The sequence below is a fragment of the Panicum hallii genome, chromosome 5, assembly GCF_002211085.1.
Source record: "Panicum hallii strain FIL2 chromosome 5, PHallii_v3.1, whole genome shotgun sequence".
Taxonomy (NCBI): Eukaryota; Viridiplantae; Streptophyta; class Magnoliopsida; order Poales; family Poaceae; genus Panicum; species Panicum hallii.
Genome location: NC_038046.1, coordinates 57501768 through 57522888, shown reverse-complemented (window position 1 = coordinate 57522888; position 21121 = coordinate 57501768). Strand labels below are relative to the sequence as shown.

The 21121-nt window shown below is 44.0% G+C and overlaps 3 protein-coding genes across 3 annotated transcripts; 2 read left to right on the top strand and 1 right to left on the bottom strand.

Annotated features, from left to right (window-relative positions):
• Positions 1–2198: 2198 nt before the first annotated feature.
• Positions 2199–6056, bottom strand: LOC112896004 (nuclear pore complex protein NUP35-like). Its single transcript, XM_025964038.1, has 3 exons — positions 5437–6056; positions 3899–4010; positions 2199–2813 (listed from the first exon to the last, which is right to left on the bottom strand). Exons 1-3 carry the CDS (start codon positions 5961–5963, stop codon positions 2484–2486), a joined length of 969 nt encoding a protein of 322 aa, XP_025819823.1. The 5' UTR covers positions 5964–6056; the 3' UTR covers positions 2199–2483.
• A 192-nt stretch (positions 6057–6248) lies between these two features.
• On the top strand, positions 6249–13162 carry LOC112893363 (thioredoxin-related transmembrane protein 2-like). The gene is made up of 11 exons (XM_025960653.1): positions 6249–6494; positions 6601–6645; positions 7311–7367; positions 7553–7622; positions 8420–8461; positions 9496–9569; positions 11101–11171; positions 11672–11757; positions 11914–12014; positions 12719–12776; positions 12862–13162. Coding segments are annotated over exons 1-11 (816 nt in total). The 5' UTR covers positions 6249–6284; the 3' UTR covers positions 12864–13162.
• LOC112893362 (homeobox-leucine zipper protein HOX29-like) lies at positions 13111–20870 on the top strand. Its single transcript, XM_025960651.1, has 18 exons — positions 13111–13229; positions 15994–16829; positions 16938–17097; positions 17197–17306; positions 17434–17524; positions 17610–17705; positions 17785–17898; positions 17994–18077; positions 18171–18326; positions 18413–18487; positions 18573–18679; positions 18770–18962; positions 19055–19240; positions 19334–19411; positions 19559–19693; positions 19789–20141; positions 20214–20322; positions 20414–20870. The coding sequence occupies exons 2-18, from the start codon at positions 16627–16629 to the stop codon at positions 20717–20719; spliced, it is 2556 nt and encodes an 851-aa protein (XP_025816436.1). The 5' UTR covers positions 13111–13229; positions 15994–16626; the 3' UTR covers positions 20720–20870.
• The last annotated feature ends 251 nt before the right edge of the window (positions 20871–21121 follow it).

Genomic DNA, 21121 nt, shown 5'->3' with positions numbered 1-21121 from the left:
CCCCGAGATGCATGGGAGGCTTCACAGTCCCGGGGCGACCTCCCGTGGGAGGATGCGCACAAGACCCGGAAAAGCCGGATGGTGCCGTGGCTCCTAGTTCCGTTTCAGTAGACCGGTGTTTCGTATGCTAGTCGGCTGATCTCCGGCTAGTGTCGATTCGAGTGGGTCCAGATGTACAACCCCTGCAGGGTGAAAACTATACGTATAGCCGCGTCCTCGGTTATGGACATCCCTACTCCTCTGTTGTTCTTATTAGTTAGTGTTAATCATGAATTCTACCTCCCTCTAGTATAACTCCCTGCCAGGGGGCGGCTGAGATGCGAGGAGAGGGAGTCCTCGCATCGACTTGGTGGTTTGAAAGGTGTGCGTTGACCGGGAGTTCGGAATGCCGGAAGGGCTCGAGTCGAGGATGGAAGGAGATGTGTATACTTTTATATATATATATATATTGCATGCATAGGGAAAACCTCAGCTTTACCTCTTGAGCTTTGTCATTTCCATAGTATAGACCATGATAAAGCTTGCATTCGGATGGTGACGTGAACCTATCCCATTCCTTGGGGATAGTCTGGTACGATGCAGGATCCGATCCGAAGTTCGACCCCAACGACGACGGATGGTACGACTGAAGCCCGTGCTACGCTCAAGTCGCCTGTGGAGGAGGATCCCAAAGATGAAGGACGACCGAAGATCTAGCTACCGCTTTGCGCTTTCTGCTTGTTCGTTCTAGCCGAGAGGCTTGTAATAAATTCCGTACTACAGATCCTTTGGATTTATGTAATAATTAAACCCGTGTTTGACTTTATGCGAAACATGACTATGATATTATGCCTGGAATGAGTTCTGTATGTGATAGCGCTTGATCCAGGGACTATTACAATGATACAGGGAGTCGGATTCCTCGATTTGGGAATCCGGTTCGTTTCATTACCTGACAAAGATTGTCCAGCATTAGTGACCAAACAAACTTGATTAAGAAAGACAAAATGTCCACCTCTCACTTCCCCATTGGCAAATCTCTTGATCACGAGATTATGAAATCTGAAGCATGAAAGTAGTGGTTCCATTTCTGTTGGAAGGTTTGTGTCACAGCAACACTTCAATAATGGTCGTGCATATTTTAAAAACATCTGTTTCTCTGGCGGTACTAAACTAAAGGAGTGAAGTACGTGCTCAAACTGTTTCCACATGTTTAAAAAACTGCAAATCATATCATGTTAGTTCTGGCAACGAGACAAACATATGAACCTGTAAAAATACAAGCTGTCGTGTACGGTATCTGAAGCCGAGGAAGGCAGGCTTCCTGATCAAAGTATGCATATTGGGAAGTATTCCAGCTTTGGACTTTTTTTTTTTTTTGCTTCGATTAGTACTTAATGTGCAAAGATATTCTTTTTTTGTGCAAACAGGTACACTTTATCCGTTGACATCTAATTTTATTTCCAGCAGCAAAGGCTACAGTTTGGGAGGAGGTTTTATATAACGAAAAATTTATTTTGACATTTTCCGTAATTTATTTGTACTTGATTTGTCCAAACAACGTGTTGGCATTCAGACTCGGAAGCACAGGACGTACTTGAAATTTGTTAATTGCAAGGTGTGTCCTCAATTGAGTGCTATACATTTTTCTAATTATACTTAGTACTTGTAATGTTAATTAGTGAGGTGATTTGACTTATGCACGTTGAGCGTTTCAAGACTACTTTCCACGAGTCTTCCCAACTCACCGTTGACCTCTTTATTTCAATCATCACAGTTTCATATTTCTTTTGAGAATGTCTGTGACAAGTCTACGCCGACCTGACAAAAACAAGAGGACACACCCGCTTTTCTTTTAGTTCGAGCAAAGATACAGAGAACATCGGAGCAAAGAGGACCCAGATTCGTTGTTTCCTGGAGGGGAACAATTCATATTCCATTTCCAGTTTGACTTTATGAGACAGGATATCATTCCATAGCTCAAATCCTTTATAACAGGTTGCAACACACGTTTAAGAAACAAGTCAGAATCATTAGACCTCATATGAGTTCAAAATTAAGAACCCATCTGACTGACCTTGCACTGCATCAGTATAACCATTTGACTTTTGCTACTCAGCTAGCGTGTTAGACGAATAGACTATGCAACATCACATCACTTTAAGACCTTTTTTCTCAGAGGAAAAGATCCATAGCATCACAACAGGTAGGGTAAAGTATTGTCACAGAGAAGAATGGCTCCAGAAGACCAGAACATTTGCCACCAATGAGTTGATTCCACCAACATCCACCAATGAGTCGATTCCACCAACATTTGCAACCACGAGTCCTATTACAGTTTGCACCACGGTCAGGTGCCACACGATACACAACCTTTGCATTGATACCCAATGCGAGCCAGTGACAAAAAATATCGATGTAACATTGATAAGTGATCCTCATTTTGGCCTAGAATTGCCAAAATAACAAAAAAAGGTAGCCACCATATGAGTTAACAGTGGAACTTAAAGGCCAAACATCAAGTCCATGACTTTGGACAAGACGGACTTTGAAGGTGAAGCAATGGCTCCAGAGGCACCAGGACCGCTCTTACTGCAGCTGCCATTTGGCATCGAGTTGCCAGGCAATGGTGCTAGTGAGTTTCTCGTCGCAAAGCTGCTTGGTGCTACAGGCTGTGATGGAAATGGGACTGTTGCACTGCCCTGATAGTTCTCATTGGTGTTCTCATTCAGGTACAGTCGCTGCCATGTATCCACTGGCTTCACCCCAATAATAAGAACACTGTTTAACTGCTGCCCATGTTTCGCAAGTGCTTTCTGTGCACCATGCCGGCTCTAAACATAAGAACAATAGAATACATGTCAGCCTGCACTAAGTAGAAGTGATAGAACAAGAACTTCTAGCTAATTTCTTTGTATTGATAAATAATTTGTCCATGATTCATCTCAAGCATGTGAGTCCAGCATGAGAACATTATTGCTGGTTGGCAGAAAACGATTGTGTGGTAGTGCTACTGCACCATAACACAACATAAATTTTGCAATCTAATCTAAAAATACACAGATCGCATGATGATAAAAAATATTAGCATAACCACCCAACACATGGAAATTTGTGCCATTTTATACATAAATATGAGACACATTAAGAAAATAACTATTTTGTCAACCTTCTTTTGCTCTAACCACTTAGTCTTAATTCCGTCCTATGCCAAAGAGATGTTTACACCATTACATCTTGGCGTGGTTAGCTGCTTTTTAAGATAATAAAATGACCTATTCTGTTATTATTATCATGCAAGAACAATATTAATGTAGGCAACTATCAAGATAATGAAAGAAAAAGAAAGGGAAACAGGGGAAAGAGTTAAATGTTGGAAAAGAACCCCTAATCAAGGTATATAGGCACACCAATGATATCCTATGCACACCACGTATTGGATATTGTAGTTCAAATAAGTTTACGCAGCCCAGATTAACATCACTACATTCCTGAAGGAAAAGAACCCCCTAATCCCATTATCTATTTTTCTCTCTATAATTACACAGTATGTCTGGAGAACATACATTGTGATTACTAGGTTCAATCAGCTTAACACTTACAACAGATCTTCAGGATCCATACCCTAGATCAGGTATCACTTCCATTCAACATATTCTGATATTCCCAACAAAACCTTAGAAGTCTAATTAGTACAGCTTATAACAATGACACATACTTCATCGGTAGAAGTCTAATTAGTCCAGCACATAACAATGACACCTACTTCATTGGTAGAAGTCTAATTAGTCCAGCATATAACAATGACACCTACTGCATTGGTTTGATTTAGGCTTGTCCTATGATAATTCTGTAAAATGTAAGGAACAAAGATTCAGTGTGCTGTCAGTGCTCAAACAGTAGAACGGTAAGTAGTTACCTGATACAAGATATGCATCCAGTTCGCATCCCTTGGACCAGGCACGTGTCTCAGGACTACCCCACATTTCTCAAATTCTCGCAGCACCAAGTTAGTATCACCAGGCGAAAATCTGGCATAAATAGGATGGAAGATTAATAAAAATCAAATACATCCTAAAAACACTGGCATCCAACCTTATTTAATCCCATTCAAGTCAGACTATGGAAAGCTCAACAGATGTTCAAAGCATCAAACACACAAGGGTACACTTTGACTTATATTGTCATGATTTTCTGAAACAAAACGAATAAACGATCAACCAAAGTATAGGCATCTATATCCGAACATAGTCTTAATGTATAGCGCAGCAGTGCATGTGAATGTAGGTGAGAAATTAAATTACATACTGAATCAGTAAAATAGAAGATTCTAACACTGCTTAATCAATATTTGTTTAGATTTCCTTTCCTCAGTTCCAAAATCATGAACTCAAAACCATAAAATTCATACATTCATGTTCCCACTTCCCAGCAACGTGTAACCAACTTTATTAGTATGACAACAACAAAAGGCAATAATCATCATGGGTGAGGGCAACCAATCCATTGGTTATGAGCACTAAACAACTCTATCACATAGGCTTAGCAGAATATGATCCGAGGGAGTGTACATCAACATACATCATCAAATATAAGGTATCCCGGTTTACAACTGTACTAGTAGATTCTACTATATTAATTCCTTTTGATATCCATCTGGGCATGATTCCCTTTCCAAATGTTAACTTTCAGCAGATGACGCTACCACTCTATCAATTGCCATTAAGCTTGTCAATCAAGTTAAATACTACACTCTATTTTGATCAATAAACTCACCAAAAGTAAATCAGACCACATTTATTTACAAATTCACTCGAGGGGAAAGATTAATGTAATATGTTCCAACATGGGTAACAAATCTCCACTGCAAACATTCCAATTTCCAACAAATGATCTCTAAAGTTCCGCGTTGCCAATTGCCAATTAGTCAATATAGTTGGCTAGTAGGTATATCATATTTGGACACTGATTGTGTGCTTCAAGCATTAACAAAGAAAATCCAACCTAAATATTCAAAATGATGCTAATTCCAATCTCTTGTTTCCAGTTAAGGCCATGTTTCTAAGTAGGCATCAGTAATCTTGGACCCTACTGTACTATGTTCTCTGGAGCTATGTTACATTGGTCAAATGTCTATATCCTGATAGTACAAATTCTTAGAAATCTGCATTTCAATCTTTAATAACAGGAACAACTTTGGCAACACCATGAGTTTGAACTCAACAAAACAAATGAATTTCAAATAAACATGTATGCTGACAATTGTACCATCACATGGATCTCACAAACCGCATAGACTTGCTACATCCAAAGAAGAAACATTCCCAATTCCATATACGCTTAGCCATAACCACCCTAAGAAGTATATCTAATGTATTCCCAACACAGAACATGCAATAAATTCTACAATAATTCACACACCCATTCCATCGAATTAGCTAGGGCGAGGCCACATACCCGAAAACGGTGACCCACTCCTCCTCGTCAACCTGGCCAGCAGCAGGCGCCGAATCCCTGGGCATCTCTGGCCGCGCCACCTCCCGGGGTGGAGGCAGCGTGATCAGCGCAACCTTCTGCTGCTGCGACTGCTGCCCCGACGGCGTCGTTGGGGACTGCTGCTGGTTCTGAATGACGCCATCCATCGGCGATCCCTCCCTGGGCTTTTCTTCCATCGAGGGGGACCACCAAGCCGAGGGCGCGGGCGAGCCGTTGGAACGCAGAGGGGATGCGAAGAGGCCGGCGCCACGCGGCGGCGGAGGCGACGGGGTCATCGTCGCCTGAGGAGGCGTGGCCGGCTGCGGGGAAGGGGAGAGGTGGGAGAGGTCATCGAGGGAGAGCAGCGGGGGAGGCGGCGGCGGAGTGGAGGCCTGTGTCTCGCGCCGGAGCGAGGCCGGAGGCAACCGCAACGACGAGGATATGGGGGACGAGAGGTCGCGCAGGAACGGCGGGTGGTGGCGCCGGTGGTCCGGCCTGGCGGCGCTCATCGCGGCGGCGGAAACCCTAGAGAGAGAGAGAGAGAAGAGAGCGAGCGCCGAGCGGAGTGGAGTGCGCCTTGCCGCCTTGGGGTATGGAGCGAAGCGTCACGTGTGAAGGCAATGGCAAGCAGAACGTTTTCTCACCAACATGTGGGCCCAAAACTTAATAGGGCCCACTAGTCGGAGAGTGTAGTTGATTCCCGACGCAGAAGGCGTAGAAAAGAAATACGCGAGCTTGCTGTGGAGGCGTATTTCTTGTCGGGTTTTAAACTTCAAACGGAGGCCTAGACCCGTTTCGTGGAGTGTAGAGAGAAGCCTCTCTCGAATAAGATGGAGGTTGCGACGGCGACGGAGGCGTCGGCGCCGGCGGCGAGCGGCGCCGCAGCGCGGCAGAACCACCCGTTCCCGTGGCTCGAAGCGGCCATCTCCGAGCCCTACTACTTCCTTCACCTCCTCGCCTTCTTCTCCTACTTCGCGGCCCGCAGTGCGGCGCTCGCCGCCGCCGACGGAGGGGAGCTACACGACCGCCTACTCCGCCGGGTAAGCTTCAGAGATCCCCGAGTGCTCGATCTGGATCGTGTCATTTGGTTGGTGATTAAGCTGTGCTGGCTCATGCGAATCGGAGTTGGTGTACTTGTTTTTGCAGGAGATCCAGGCAGTGCTCGTGTTCCTCGTGCTCTTCGTAGTGAAGGTGCGATGGTTAATGCCAACTAGAGTTCCTGTGTAAACTTATTTCCTGAATTCTGTGCTGAGATTTGGTGATAAAATTGGTGGGAGTATGTCTTAGCTTCAATGTTGTTCTAAATTGTAATTTGATGGTCATAGGAGAGCACTAGACGGACAGATGAAATTGTGGAATTGAATTGCCATGTGATTCGAACTTGGATCATATTGCCGTCATGTGTAACTTCATATGTTTTATTTTTAAACGAGGCAACATTTTGCGTATATGTTATTTTGCATTTTACATCAGTTATTCTGCAACTCAACATGCTGAACTTGGTGTGGTAAATTTGAAGAAAATGGGCCACTTTTCCATATCCTAATATGGGCCTGATACATGGTTTGTTTTTATTAATGGAATTAGATATGTATGCTGTAAGTTTCTATCAGATTAAGTATGCAAGGTCCATAGAAATTATAACATTGCAGGTTGTGATGTGAGGATAATGTTGTGCTTTTCGTTGTGGGATACTTCCTCATATTGCAAATATGGAAAGAGGCTTGCTCAGACCTATTCTTTTTGTTGCTGGAAGCCTGGAAGTGGAGCACATTCTTTTACTTGATATGAGATGATGAATCGTGTAAAATCTCCTGAACATGCTTTTTGCTAACTAAACTATTGATGCTTGGCAGATCGTGAGAGAGGAAACCTGGGAAACATCCATTGCTGATTCACTGCTCTATGCAAAGGTATGCTAAAGTGGGATGATCCTGGTTTCTTATCCATCGTTCTTTGACCCCATATGAAATAATGAATCTTTACTTGTAGTTTTCTTTGATAGAATCAGGTAACTACAGCATTCTGGCCCATTACTGTAGTTAATGTTGCCGAATTCACATTCTGATTCCTTGTCCTGAATTTCCCTGCATTGTAGGGCTTATTGCTGGCAGTTACTTTGGTTATTGACTATTGGTTGGCCCTTGGCTACTTTCTGGGATTTGTTGGTATGTTTAGTTTATCACAGATGATTTTTGTCAATCTATTATCTATGTAACTATTATTACTCTTGGCCAGCATATCTGAATTTGTATATTTTAGGCTGGAGCGTTGATTCACCAATCTTAATATATCCTATCCCCCCTTTCCTCTCAAATTATTGAAGTGTCTTTTGTTTTCTCTATACATGCATAGAGCACTATAAAGGTAGTAACCCTGATTGGGCTACTTCTCTGTAAGCAGGATGGAAAATATTGTTTGCCCTGCTATCTCATATGCTGTGTAAAGAAGTTTGATGTTTAGCCTGATGAATGCCCCAACATTACTGATTGGCTCGTTCTGATTTCTGAACCAATTGCTGTACAACAGCACTGTTGGTAGCCTGGTTTTGCAATCAGTCAGTTACTGGCTTACTGCCAGATAATATGAAGTGAATGATTTTGTTATATGAGCCCTTAAGCTAGGCGTACTAGAAAGTAGAAAGTACAATAATACAACCTTCTTATAGCTGATATAGGACGTGCTGGATGGAGATTAGCTTGTTGCTCCTTATTTTTCCTGATTTACTCAGCTGTAAGCTTATCAATATTTCAGCTGTTACGTTCTAAGATTACAACTGTAGAGTACTGTGCCCCCAGCTTATGTCATGTAAAGGCAAGAAACGACTGGTAGCATTTGAGATACCTCTTGTCTGCAATGATCTTGCTAATCCCAAGTTCTCAACTGCTTCACTTTTTCTCCCCTTTTCTAATGTTTATATACTTTGAGTTTGTCATAACTTGTGCTTATATTTTTCCTCCTGCAGTTATATATGCTGTAGCTCAACAACCACCTTATGATGGCCTAGGTATTTTTTATACGTTCTTATTCTATATTAATTATGGATATGACTAGAATGTTTAGATAAGTAAATCTCTGACGGCTGAAAAGTATTCGATGCTGTGCTTTTAATTTTTAATTGTATCCTTGTTATGCACCCTTGGTGTAATCGTTTGCAACTTGCTCTTTTAGTAAAATTTTACTCACTCATTCCTTGAGAGTAAAGCTATCTATGATCAATTGGTTAAATGGCCAGTGATGAGATTTAGTAACAGTATAAGAAGTTGTAAATCTGGTTAAGTAAGAGGTTTCAAAGTTATCATGAGGCAATTGCTGAATGTGAGCATTCTATTATCAGTTTTCTCAGAGCACTTCTAGTACAAGGAAGAATTTTGGAGTCCTGAATTTGGTTACCTAATTGGCCATACTAATGCAGTGCTGACATTGGCGGTGACTGGCCCTTTACTAATTGAACAATATGTCACTGTCCTAGATTGTGGTTGGACTGGACTTTGGTCAATGATTTCTTCTTTTTTGTAACTTTGGGTACAGTCAATAAGGCATATGTGTTCACAACTAGATTGACCAGTTTTTTGTGTGAAGTCCCTGTATTATTCTAAATAAATTGAGTTTGAACCGGAATTACCAATAATTACAAACCTTGGTACTACAAATAAAGTTTGCAGCTGAATAGAGAGCGATCATGTGTGTACTAATGATTGAAATTATGTTGGAGCATTTATTTTCGTTTAACTTTTTTTTGTAAATATCAGTTGTTTCCTATATTAGCGCTTGTCTATGCATTAAAAGCTTAAAATGCGAGAGTTGGATAATCTTTATAATAATATATGAGACATTCATTCTAAGATATTATTGATCTAAAAGTCTCTGAAATAGTATATGACAGTATGAAAGCGAAAAGAATCTCTCATCTGTTAAATCAATAGCTTTTCATTTTTTTTCCTAGTTCAGAAGTATTTGTTTTCATCCTTTGTTTTCTACTCTGATTTCAAATACTGCTTCGTTTTCTGTTAACTGGGATTTTTTTTATTTTTTGCTTAGGCCATTCAAGTCACTTGACCCCATTGCAACTTGAAAGTCTGCTAACTGAAGAGCCAACATCACGATTTTGGCTGGTAATTAGTTTACTTGTTTCTCATCTAATATCATTGTCTCCCCAGTTTCATTGACCGGCAAATTCCTTCCTGCTTTGTTATTTCTTCAAGGCTTGTAGCCTCTAGGTACCTAAAATTACGATTTTGGCTGGTAATTTATTTACATATTTTCTCATCTATTAGTCATTATCTCCCCACTTTCATTAACTTGCAATTTTCTTCCTGCTCTGTTATTTGTTCAAGGCGTGTAGCCTGTAGGTACCTACAATTATACAGAAGTGTCACTCTCATCCTATGAAGTGGATAGGATCCTTGGAAGAATTTCATATAGAATGACGGCAATCAATTGAATTCCTTAAGTAAATGTGCATGTGCAACTAAATTTGAAAATACACTTGTTGCTATATAACTTTGGTGCCTATGATTAAAACTATAGTTTTTGTTCGTTTACACTTCTGTATAATTGTAGGCTCTCCATCTATGAAGTGGGTAGGATCCTTGGAAGAATTTCATATAGAATGATGACAATCAGTTGAATTCCTTGGGTAAATGTGCATGTGCAACTAAATTTGAAAAATACAGTTGTTGCTATATAACTTTAGGTGCTGTTTGGTTCAGTTGTGGTAACGTAAATGGCAATGGGAATGGAATGCGACGGTAACGCATAGAAATTAAGCGAATACATACTTTGTTTGGATGGAGCAAATGTAATGGGATCCATTGCTGTTAGAATGCCTTCTCTCTCCTCTGGCCATTGTTCTTGTAGTTATGTGTATCCTAATGATGGCCACAAGCAACTAGAGAACCTCGACTGAAAACAAGAATGAAGAGGATCCGATGCATCGAAGCTTTCAGTGATGGTGCCAGCCATGATCAAATTATGGGACATGGATTTCCAAGATTACGGCGCCCATGCTCAAGTTAATCTTGGACGAACTCCCCTCATTCCCCAAGGCGGCAGCGACCATGGACAGCGGCACAAGCATGTAGCATGGATCCGACGTCAGGCTGCCAGACGCTCTGTTGGCTACAGCCATATCCGGACATCCGGCAGCAGAATCCCGTCCTGACAGCGCTATTCAAGTAAATGGACCTTGCGATACTCGACATAGGCAACGGTGGCAGCGCCCAACACCACGGGGACTGGAGATCGATGCCGCTGGCGATCGCCGGGGTGTGGGGCACGGTGAAAGGAGAGAATCGGCGGCGCGGAGGACGCCGACGAAGAAGATGGAGAACGGAGAAGGCGGACACCCAGGCGGTAACCGTTTGCACTCGAATCAGAGAGGTAACAAGTTTCTACACGCGCGTATCCAATCATGCGGTGATCTAATTCCAGCTAGACCGAAACAAACATAAATTAACGCAATCTGTTATCCGTGTAAACGAATCACGTTACATTTCCATGAACCAAACAGCACCTTAGTGCCTATGATTAAAACTACAGTTTTTGTTTGTTTGACAGCCGTAGTATGGCCCCAGCAAAAAAAATCAGTGTGAAGTCTTCTGTAAATGAGTACATGACTGGATATTGCTATTTTAATCTAAACAGGTTGAATTCCGAACTTCGTTTTCAGCAACGTGTATACAAGCAAGCGGTGTTCTGCCTGAACTCTCTATCATGTAAGCATTCATTGAATTTTCTGATTGTTCAATCCCTTGTGGAGTTTCCATTCTTCTGTACTGTATATTAGTATTGAGATCCTACAGCAAAATCTCCTTGTGTGATGAGAGTCTGAAACTCAACTGGAAGCGTTAAATCTTCCCCACCAGTTGAGGTTGTTACTTTAGTTTTTGGCGGATTTTCTTTTTGTTCAGGGGCCATGTGGTCCTAGTTAGTTTATTTTCTTGAATGTAATTGGATCACTTATTCCTTCTTAACATAATGGGTGGACAGTTCTCCTGCCAGATTGAGGAAAGCATGCTACTAACCATTAGTTGCCCTTGAAATACACGAAATACACTATTTTAGTATTTGAGAAAGAAATACATCATTTTACCGACATGCTTCCTAGTCAATATCTGCAAATTAGTTTAATAAACTATTCAATACCTTCCTTTTCTCCTGAATATAGCATACCTCATATTTTCTATTAATTGCATTTCACATTATATTAATGCAGATACTCCAACAAGAACATCTCTTTTGGAATAATTGACCTTGGGCATTTTCCCAATGCTGCAGCAAAGTTTGGCATATCCATGTGGGGTAATTTTTTTGGTTCATTTGTCAGCTTTGTTTTTACTGTTATCTGTTTGGTTTGGAGAGTGATTGCATTTCAGTCATACGTGCTCTGTTAATTCTTCACCTTATGCACTGAGCACTTTCTTAGTCCTTTTCCATCTATTGGATTTCATTGAACAGATCATCTTCCCACTTACATATTGTTTGACAAGGCAACTGAAGTTGCTCGGTTCCCGGAAGTAACAAGTGAATCAAAAGTATTTGTGCCAAAAGTTACTAAGGTTATTTTCCTCACTTCTTGTTGTTATGGTTTGATAAGTTTATCATATATCCTTTTTTTTGTATCAGCCTTCATACTTTTACACTGCTTTGGAATTCTATCATTTTGATCAACATGTCCTTTACTCCTTTAGTAAGGGACTTAACACTATTAACACTATTCTACAGTTTATGCAACTATATGCATAGCTGTAAACATATTATTTTTCATATATGTTCTTTGAAGAACTTATCCGTTTTGTTATTAGTATACTATTTATGTGGCTTTTATTCTAATTGGTGGTTAACAGATAACCATGATCCTGAAATATAAAAGGTAGCAGGGAGATAAGTTAGTTTGGATGGTGGGCTTAAGGAAACACAAAAGAAATGGGTGAAAGTGAAGTTGTGAAATGTGGCCTACCTAAAGAATTGTGTGCAAGAAAACAACAAGAAATACAGTCTGACACACCAGTTCATTTTCATTTTAGTTTTCACAGAACATTTGGGTTGGTTATCTGGCTTTGTACTTCAATCAAAGTACTGATGTGATCAACTTATTGACGCACCAATGCTAGAACTCCTGAAACTTCAGTTAGCTATCGAGTCATTCTCAATGGCCCAGCATGAAACTCTCGATTATATCAAGGATTGTTGACGTGTTCCTACTTTGTGGTATCGCTTTTTGCGCAAGATGGTTAATACTGTGCTTGTGTATTTCTTGCAGAAACTTCTTTGCCAGCATTTTGATCTTGACAGACGATTGATTGAATACCTATCTACCTGTAAGTTCAGTCAGAGATGACTTTCACTGTCCTTTTCACTTCACCGACTATGGTACACCTGGTAATCAAATACATCCTGTCACAGGATCCATCATCTATCCCAGATGTCTCAAAAGGATGCGGGACCGTTTCCCTTTTTGTCGTGGAACCAGACATATGTGTGGCAACAATCACTTCAGGGTATCTTGAGGCTTGTATTATTCGATGAGCTTACTTATGCCCTCTTAATCAAGGCCTTGTTTTGTGGTGAAAAACACGATTTGCATCTTACCATCTGTCAGCTACTGAATTATGGAATTTTTACTGCCCTGCAGAGATTTTCTGTAATGATTTGCCGACTATATTTTGTCACTGCAGCAACAGTCAATTCAGACACCATTCATTTCCACTGAGCAGGGGTGCCCTGGAATTTGTTCGTCTCCCCACCTTTTCCGAGTGTTAGTGGCCTGCACGGTAGGTCTTCCTGGCCCCCCTCCATTCCATTTCATTATCTTCCATGCCTATGCTTTTCCTTGCTGATTTACACCTTAAATATACCTAGTGCTCTCTGATAACCCTAATTAAAAACCCAAAGCATTCGATTTGGCCGCCACCATTATCAAGTGGAGGAAAAGTCTGATTTTGGTGCTATTATTAAGAAAGCCTGAATGCCTGATTGCCCAGTAAAAGGAGGGATTGGTGATGTGTTGGGGACTTAGAATAATACTGCGCAAAAGCTAGGTTAGTTGGATGTTCAACATGTGGGGTCCCTTGATAAGGTCACCATGGGACGGTGTAGCAAATCTGGGGAGGCCAAATTGGGGGTTGGGTTGGATAGGTGATTGGTTTAGAATAACACAAAAGGTGTGCATATCCAGGCCATGACACGTCAGACCCAGGTAAGTGGTTGGTAGTGGGATAGGACAAGCCCTAGCTTTTTAGCTTTGCCCAGCTTTTGCATTTTCTTATGTTTGCAAGCATAGAGTATCTCCCCTGCTCACAGAAAAGAAAAACATGGAGGATCCCTTTTTGAGTTTTGATATGAGAGAAAGTGTGTGGTCTTGGCAAGTGCCATGTGGACCAGTATTGAATAGTGGGTTGGCTTGCAGCTGTCAGGCTGATAGCCTGCAACTTTCCTCCTTCCAGGGTCCAGTCTCGGTCGACATGTAGGGTACGGTGTATCCGTATTTCTAGTACCAATACCTCATCATTGCCAAGTATACTTGTGCAGGTGCACAAAATAGTAAATGAACGTCAATGTGTTTTCTGTTAGATACAAACAGAAATGTCTAGTGCTTTTTAGTCGAGAGTTCTGGAGACGACTATAATCATTAGGTTCACTTATTATTGTGAAAGAATTGTATTTTTCTGAGAAACTGTGTGCTCACAAAAAGGGGGAACAATTTAGGGCATATTCGCACTGCGTATGATGGGGGATGGGTAGTGAAACTTGACAGTGGATCTTGCTTTCTTTTTAGAAGAGTCTTGATTTTGTTTTCAGCTATGAAATACATGTTCCTTACACTCCTTAGTTTTGTATGAAAGGAAGGATATACTAGCAGCAGAATAATTATTTTCCAAAAAAAACTAGAAAGACATTAGTGATGGTTTAGAATCATAACCACAGGAGTTGCAAATAAAAGAAAATGGAATCATAATCTGAGTCCGAGTGAGTGATTGAGTGTCTGCCACAACAAGCTATGCTGTTCCAAGTATTGGAGGGGCCAGTAGCTAACCGCCGAAAACAAGCACTGAATCATGCAGTACAAAAAAAAATCGCATCCTCATAATGAAAATTTTCTGCATAGTCATATTCATGCATCCATGCTGGAGGGGCCATGTTTCCTACTAAATACCACACGTGTGCCACAAACGAAAACAACACATCCGTTTCAGGAAAATGTCACGGGCACCAGCTACTGCTACTGTACGCACTCCTCGAAGTCGCTTCATAATAGAGCTGTCGGCAATGTGAGCTCAATGGACAGGCTCCATGCCCTATGTAGGTGAAACTGTGAAAGTGAATCTGAAACATTTTTTCTTTTACCAAGCCTGGCAGTAAACGGCTGTCAGTAAAAAGAAGCGAGGAAAGAAAAAGGAAAGCCAGGGCGGATTTCTAGTTTTCTACCGAGGCGCGGATCTGGCATGGCGGGTGCGGATCCCCGCCTTTAATCGGGCTCCAAGTGCCGAGAAAAATCCGCTTTCACCACCCGGGTCTTCTGCGTCCGCGCAACCCGACCCGATGTATTTTAACCTCCCTCTCGTGCCTTTCAAAGATCCAACGCAAAGAAACCTTACCTGCCCTGCTGCAGTCTCCAATCTCAACGCATCAACCAGTTCAACCCAAAAACAATTCATTCATTCACATCGACCGTTTGGTTTCATTTTCGGTGCTTGGTTTTGCTCTCCAAATATTATCTCCTGCTTATATCAATCAGCTGCCCGAAGCAGTTATGAATAAAGAGTTTACTTTTATACTGGAAAAATTTAGTAGTAAATTTTTTAAAATGGAGGAGAAAATTTATAGGATTATGCATGCATAGAGGAGAGGACGTCGGTCAATTCCGGGGGCAGCTCGTGCGATGAGCAATATGATATTGTCGAATTCACGAAATTCTATGAGGAGATTTGTTTAGGGGATCGAGAATTCACGCCCTGAGTCAGGGGGGAATGTCTTGAGTACAACGCTGGTAAAAATATTAAAAGGAGAGCTAAAAGAAAAAGGGAAAGGGATTCCTTTAAGCACTGCTGCTGAATTTTTATTTTTGTTCCCTCCTCTCTCTCTCTCTCTCTATCGGCGTGACGGGAAAAAGGAAAAGATGCAGGTTGTATTCTACCGATAGAAAAACAAAGAAATGGAAAAGAAAAGAAAAGCTTCGAATCTCTCCTAAAGCATGTGCAGAAAGCTCTCAATTATTTGTGGCAAACCAGCTCGCCGCTTCGCTAATCTGTCATGAACCCTAACCGAAAATTCACGCCTGATCTCTGCAATTAGTTAGTCCAAACATAAACACCGTCATCTGTATCTACTTTTAATTTCACATGATATTTTTGAAGAAAATTCTGCAATGGTTAAATGGTTTCTTGTGAAATTGCTTCCTTCTAAACGGGATTGGGCATTTCTAAAAAAAACCACCCGGATTGACGAGTAAAAGAAAATTATCATGTAGTATAAGCATTGCCGCCAAAATGTTGCTTTCGGCGAATGCTACTAAAAAATTCTTGTTGAGTCCCACAGGTGGCAGAATTGAAGTTGCAGGAGGCAGCACGGAACCATCGTTTTCCAGAAAATTATTGGGAGCAGAAGCTGAGAAGCGGCAGCGGGGCTCCACGGCCGATTCCCCTCTCGTTTAAAGAAGGCGAACGAAGCGGCTCCATCGATCGTGTGAAGCCCTCCCCAGCTCCGTCCGGCCCGCTTCCAGAGGCGCCACCAATCCTCCTCGTGCTTGCCGATGTCCGGGCGGTAGAGGAAAGCGGCACCGGTGCTCCGGCCATGGCCTCTCGCCCCCTCCGCCCATGACCCCATGCTATTCTTCTACTCCTACCAACGCCCCAGCCACATGCGTCTTCGTCCTTCCTCTCCCAACTTGATCATCCCCACGTCGCCAATGCTCGCGTGCCACGACCAGCGCACGGGGGCTAGCATGAGCTACTAGATAGAGCTGACTGCTATTCTGAGCTCGCACAGGTAGAGCTAGCTACCAAGGTTTAGTCCAGCCATAGCTCTAGCGGAGATCAGACTTTGGTGAGCTAGGACGACTAGGAGGTTGTTAGTTTGGGCGGGTGCGAGTGGTGCCTGAGTTCTTGGCTTGGCATTGCGGCGGCCGCCGGCGGGCCGGGACCGGGGAGATAGGGAGATTTCTTGTCGTCCATGGTGACGGCGAAGGAGGCCGCGGCGGCCATGGACCCGAGCAAGTACGTGCGGTACACTCCGGAGCAGGTGGAGGCGCTGGAGCGGCTCTACTACGAGTGCCCCAAGCCGAGCTCGCTGCGCCGCCAGCAGCTCGTCCGCGACTGCCCCGTCCTCGCCAACGTCGACCCCAAGCAGATCAAAGTCTGGTTCCAGAACCGCAGGTAATTAAATTAGTTCATCATGGCCATGACCCCATCATCGTGTTCCTCTTTCTCTTCCCGTGCCATCGATCATCAGTTCCTGATCCGAATTATCCTGGCATCATGAAGGTGCCGGGAGAAGCAGCGGAAGGAGTCGTCACGGTTGCAGGCGCTGAACCGGAAGCTGACGGCCATGAACAAGCTGCTCATGGAGGAGAACGACCGCCTGCAGAAGCAGGTCTCGCAGCTCGTCTACGAGAACGGCTACTACCGCCAGCAGACGCAGAGCGTACGTGTCTCTCTCTAGAGTATTCTCACCTCCTCTTCCTACTGCAAACCAACTCTCCGTTCGTCCCCACTAACTCCTCCGCCGCCGGTGACGTTGCAGGCGGGGCTGACGACGACGGACACGAGCTGCGAGTCAGTAGTCACCAGCGGCCAGCAGAACGTGGCGGCGGCGCAACCGCAGGCTCAGCCGCGCGACGCGAGCCCTGCTGGGTATGCCATTCTTTCTTGGCTACTAGTCTACTGGGCTGGCCAGCCCGTGCTCCTTCCTTTTGCCTTTGCCACGCTTTCGCCTACCTAGCAACCAGTATGCGACATGGACGGCTCGTTGTCTGTGCAGGTTGATGTCCATAGCGGAGGAGACATTGACGGAGTTTCTGTCCAAGGCCACCGGGACCGCCGTCGAGTGGGTCCAGATGCCTGGGATGAAGGTCGGTTACCTCTGAATTATTTCCTGTTTCTTCTTGCTTTGAATCTGAGATTTTGATCAGCCTTTCTTGTCATGGTCACCTGCAGCCTGGTCCGGATTCCATTGGAATCATTGCCATCTCGCATGGCTGTGCGGGTGTCGCTGCGCGAGCTTGCGGCCTCGTGGGCATGGAGCCTGCGAAAGTAAGCGTCTTTGCTTCACTTCCCTGCATCCCCATGTGGCTGAGTACATAGAACTCAGTGTTGAGTTGTGTCTATTCAGGTTGCTGAAATCCTCAAGGATCGGCCGTTGTGGCTACGCGATTGCCGTTCCATGGAAGTGGTGAATGTTCTGCCTGCCGGTAACAATGGCACAATTGAGCTTCTCTACATGCAGGTAAGAACTGCTACTTGTTTAAAACTCAGGAAGAGAATAACCTTGTTCTTAGGTATCCTGTTCTTCGATTTAAATTGAATTTGTTGCATATTTAGCTCTATGCTCCCACGACACTGGCACCAGCGCGTGACTTCTGGCTGCTGCGGTACACTTCCATTCTTGATGATGGAAGTTTAGTGGTGAGTTTATGAGTATCAAACATACATATGCAATTAGTGCGTACATGTTTACATGTCCATCTGCCAGCTGCTTGACTTTTTGTCGCTCTTAAGGTGTGTGAAAGGTCACTCAGTAGCAAGCAAGGTGGCCCAAGCATGCCTCTTGTCCAGCCTTTTATCAGGGGTGAGATGCTTCCTAGTGGGTTCTTGATCCGGCCTAGCGATGGTGGAGGCAGTATCATACACATAGTTGATCATATGGACTTAGAGGTAATATGATTAAACAGCCAGTAGGGGAAATACCCCTCCTGTTTCATCAAAAAAAATGATTAAACAAATAACTCATGTGTTCACAGCCTTGGAGCGTGCCTGAAGTTGTGCGCCCACTTTACGAATCCTCTCCAATGGTTGCCCAGAAGACGTCTATGGCGGTACAGCACCATGAACAACAATCTTCCTTGCTGCCCTTGTAAATAGCAGATCAGATTATGGACTCATTATTTTTTGCAAATCCAGGCTTTGCGCTATCTGAGGCAGGTTGCACATGAAGATACCCATTCTGTAATAACTGGATGGGGACGGCAGCCTGCTGCTTTACGGGCTCTGAGCCAAAAGCTCACCAGGTTGAGTTCTTGAACAGCACAGGCAGATAGCTGATGGTTATTGCCATGAATCTTCTTAAGTAACGGTTGCACTTTTTTTCACTTTTTCAGAGGTTTCAATGAAGCTCTCAATGGGCTTGCTGATGATGGATGGTCTGTGATTGAAAGCGATGGTGTTGATGATGTTTGTATCTCAGTTAACTCATCCCCGAGTAGAGTTATCAACTGCAATGCAGCTTTCAATAATGGACTGCCCATAGTCAGTAGCAGTGTTCTCTGTGCAAAGGCATCTATGCTGCTGCAGGTTAGCTTCATCCTGCAGTTGAGAAATTGCCTTTTCCTTTTGAACTGTAAGGATTTTGACCTTTCTACATCAACTGTACTACTGTTTGTTAGGATGTTTCTCCGCCAGCGCTCCTACGGTTTATGAGGGAACAGCGGTCACAATGGGCTGACAGTAATTTAGATGCATTCTTTGCTTCTGCAATGAAACCTAATTTCTGCAATTTGCCTATGTCTCGCCTTGGAGGATTCAGTGGTCAGGTCATACTTCCTTTAGCCCACACATTTGACCCTGAAGAAGTAAGCTCCTATGCTACTTACAATCTCAGTACTCCTACCCAAGTCAACAAAGTTCTTATTCTTAATGTTTGATTTGTTGGTTTGTTATTTCAGTTCCTCGAAGTCATCAAATTAGGAAATGCCAGTACTTACCAAGATACACTCATGCATCGTGATCTGTTTCTGTTGCAGGTACCTTTAGTTCCATTTTTACATCATTGTGATGGACTATTTTTTGACCTTGACCAAGATACCCTGAGTCATAAAACTTATCTGTCCGATTGAACTTTGCAACACTTGTTCTTCTTTGTAAAAATGTGTTGTCTACCTGATTGGCAGATGTACAACGGTGTAGATGAGAACACCGTAGGCACATGTTCAGAGCTCATCTTTGCACCTATAGATGCATCATTCAGCGACGACTCCCCTCTCCTGCCTTCTGGTTTCCGCATCATTCCCATCGACTCTCCTCTTGTAAGTATACCTCACCCAAAGCGATGGAACCATATCAGCTTGAAATACCAATGAACTCTGCTTGATTCGTTTACCTTGCTGCAACTTTCTGTCAGGACACACCTAGCCCCAAGTGCACGTTGGACCTGGCCTCCACCCTCGAGGTTGGCACGCCTCGGAGAAGGATACATGGTGCTGGTGGTTCCGGAAACGCTGCTTGCGCCGGCTCCAAGGCTGTCATGACGATCGCGTTCCAGTTTGCGTTCGAGAGCCACCTGCAGGACAGCGTCGTGGCCATGGCGAGGCAGTACATGCGCAGCATCATCGCGTCGGTTCAGAGGATCGCGCTGGCACTCTCATCGTCGCGCCTTGTTCCTCAGGCCGGCGGCATCAGCCACGCTCCTGCCGCCGCCGCCGCCGCTACTCCGGAGGCAGCAACGCTCTCCAGATGGATCTGCCAGAGTTACAGGTCTGTGGTTTGTGCTCACAAATGCGTAGATTTGAATACCCGAATTTGTTCTGATGCTGCTTGCTCATGCAGGTTTCATTTTGGGGCCGAGCTCATCAAATCTGCTGATGCCAGTGGCTGTGAAGCAGGGCTGAAAGCCCTGTGGCATCATGCCAGTGCTATACTCTGCTGCTCTTTAAAGGTTTGCTCCGTCGCCATCTGAAAACTTGCTTTGACGTTGCACGTTCAGGATCGCTCTCCTCTCGACTCAGTTTTATTCATCTTCCACGCAGGCCATGCCGGTGTTCACGTTCGCGAACCAGTCCGGGCTGGACATGCTGGAGACGACGCTGGTGGCGCTCCAGGACATCACCCTGGAGAAGGTGTTCGACGAGCAGGGGAGGAAGAACCTGTGCGCGGAGCTCCCCGGCGTCATGGAGCAGGGGTTCGCGTGCATCCCCGGCGGGCTGTGCGTGTCGGGCCTCGGCCGGCCGGTGTCGTACGAGAAGGCGCTGGCGTGGAAGGTGCTCGACGACGACAGCGGCGCGCACTGCATCTGCTTCATGTTCGTCAACTGGTCCTTCGTCGCATCGATGTAGGCCGCGCGCGTTAGATTCACACATTGTGGGGGTGTAAAATGGTTTTGGTTTCAGAAGAAAATGTAAAATGGCTGAAGAATCTAAACTGCGATGTACTGTATTTTGCACGAATGGAGACGGATTTTGTTCAATGCAGTTACCAATTTGTTTCTCCTCTTCTTTCTTCTGCTAAGCTTTTGGAGTTGGAGGAACTGATGTACTGACAGTGGACTGAAGGATGAAACTAAGGTCGACAGCATGATTCTGTTAAGATCGGAATCATGTAATCATGATCATGGCCTGTACATGAAGCCCAGTAGCCGGCGCCCTCCCCTGCTGGCCTCTCTTCCTCCTCCACCATACTTTCCTCCAATCCTCCCTGGTCCCTGCCCGGTGCCAGCACGGAGCAGACGAGAAGGAGCG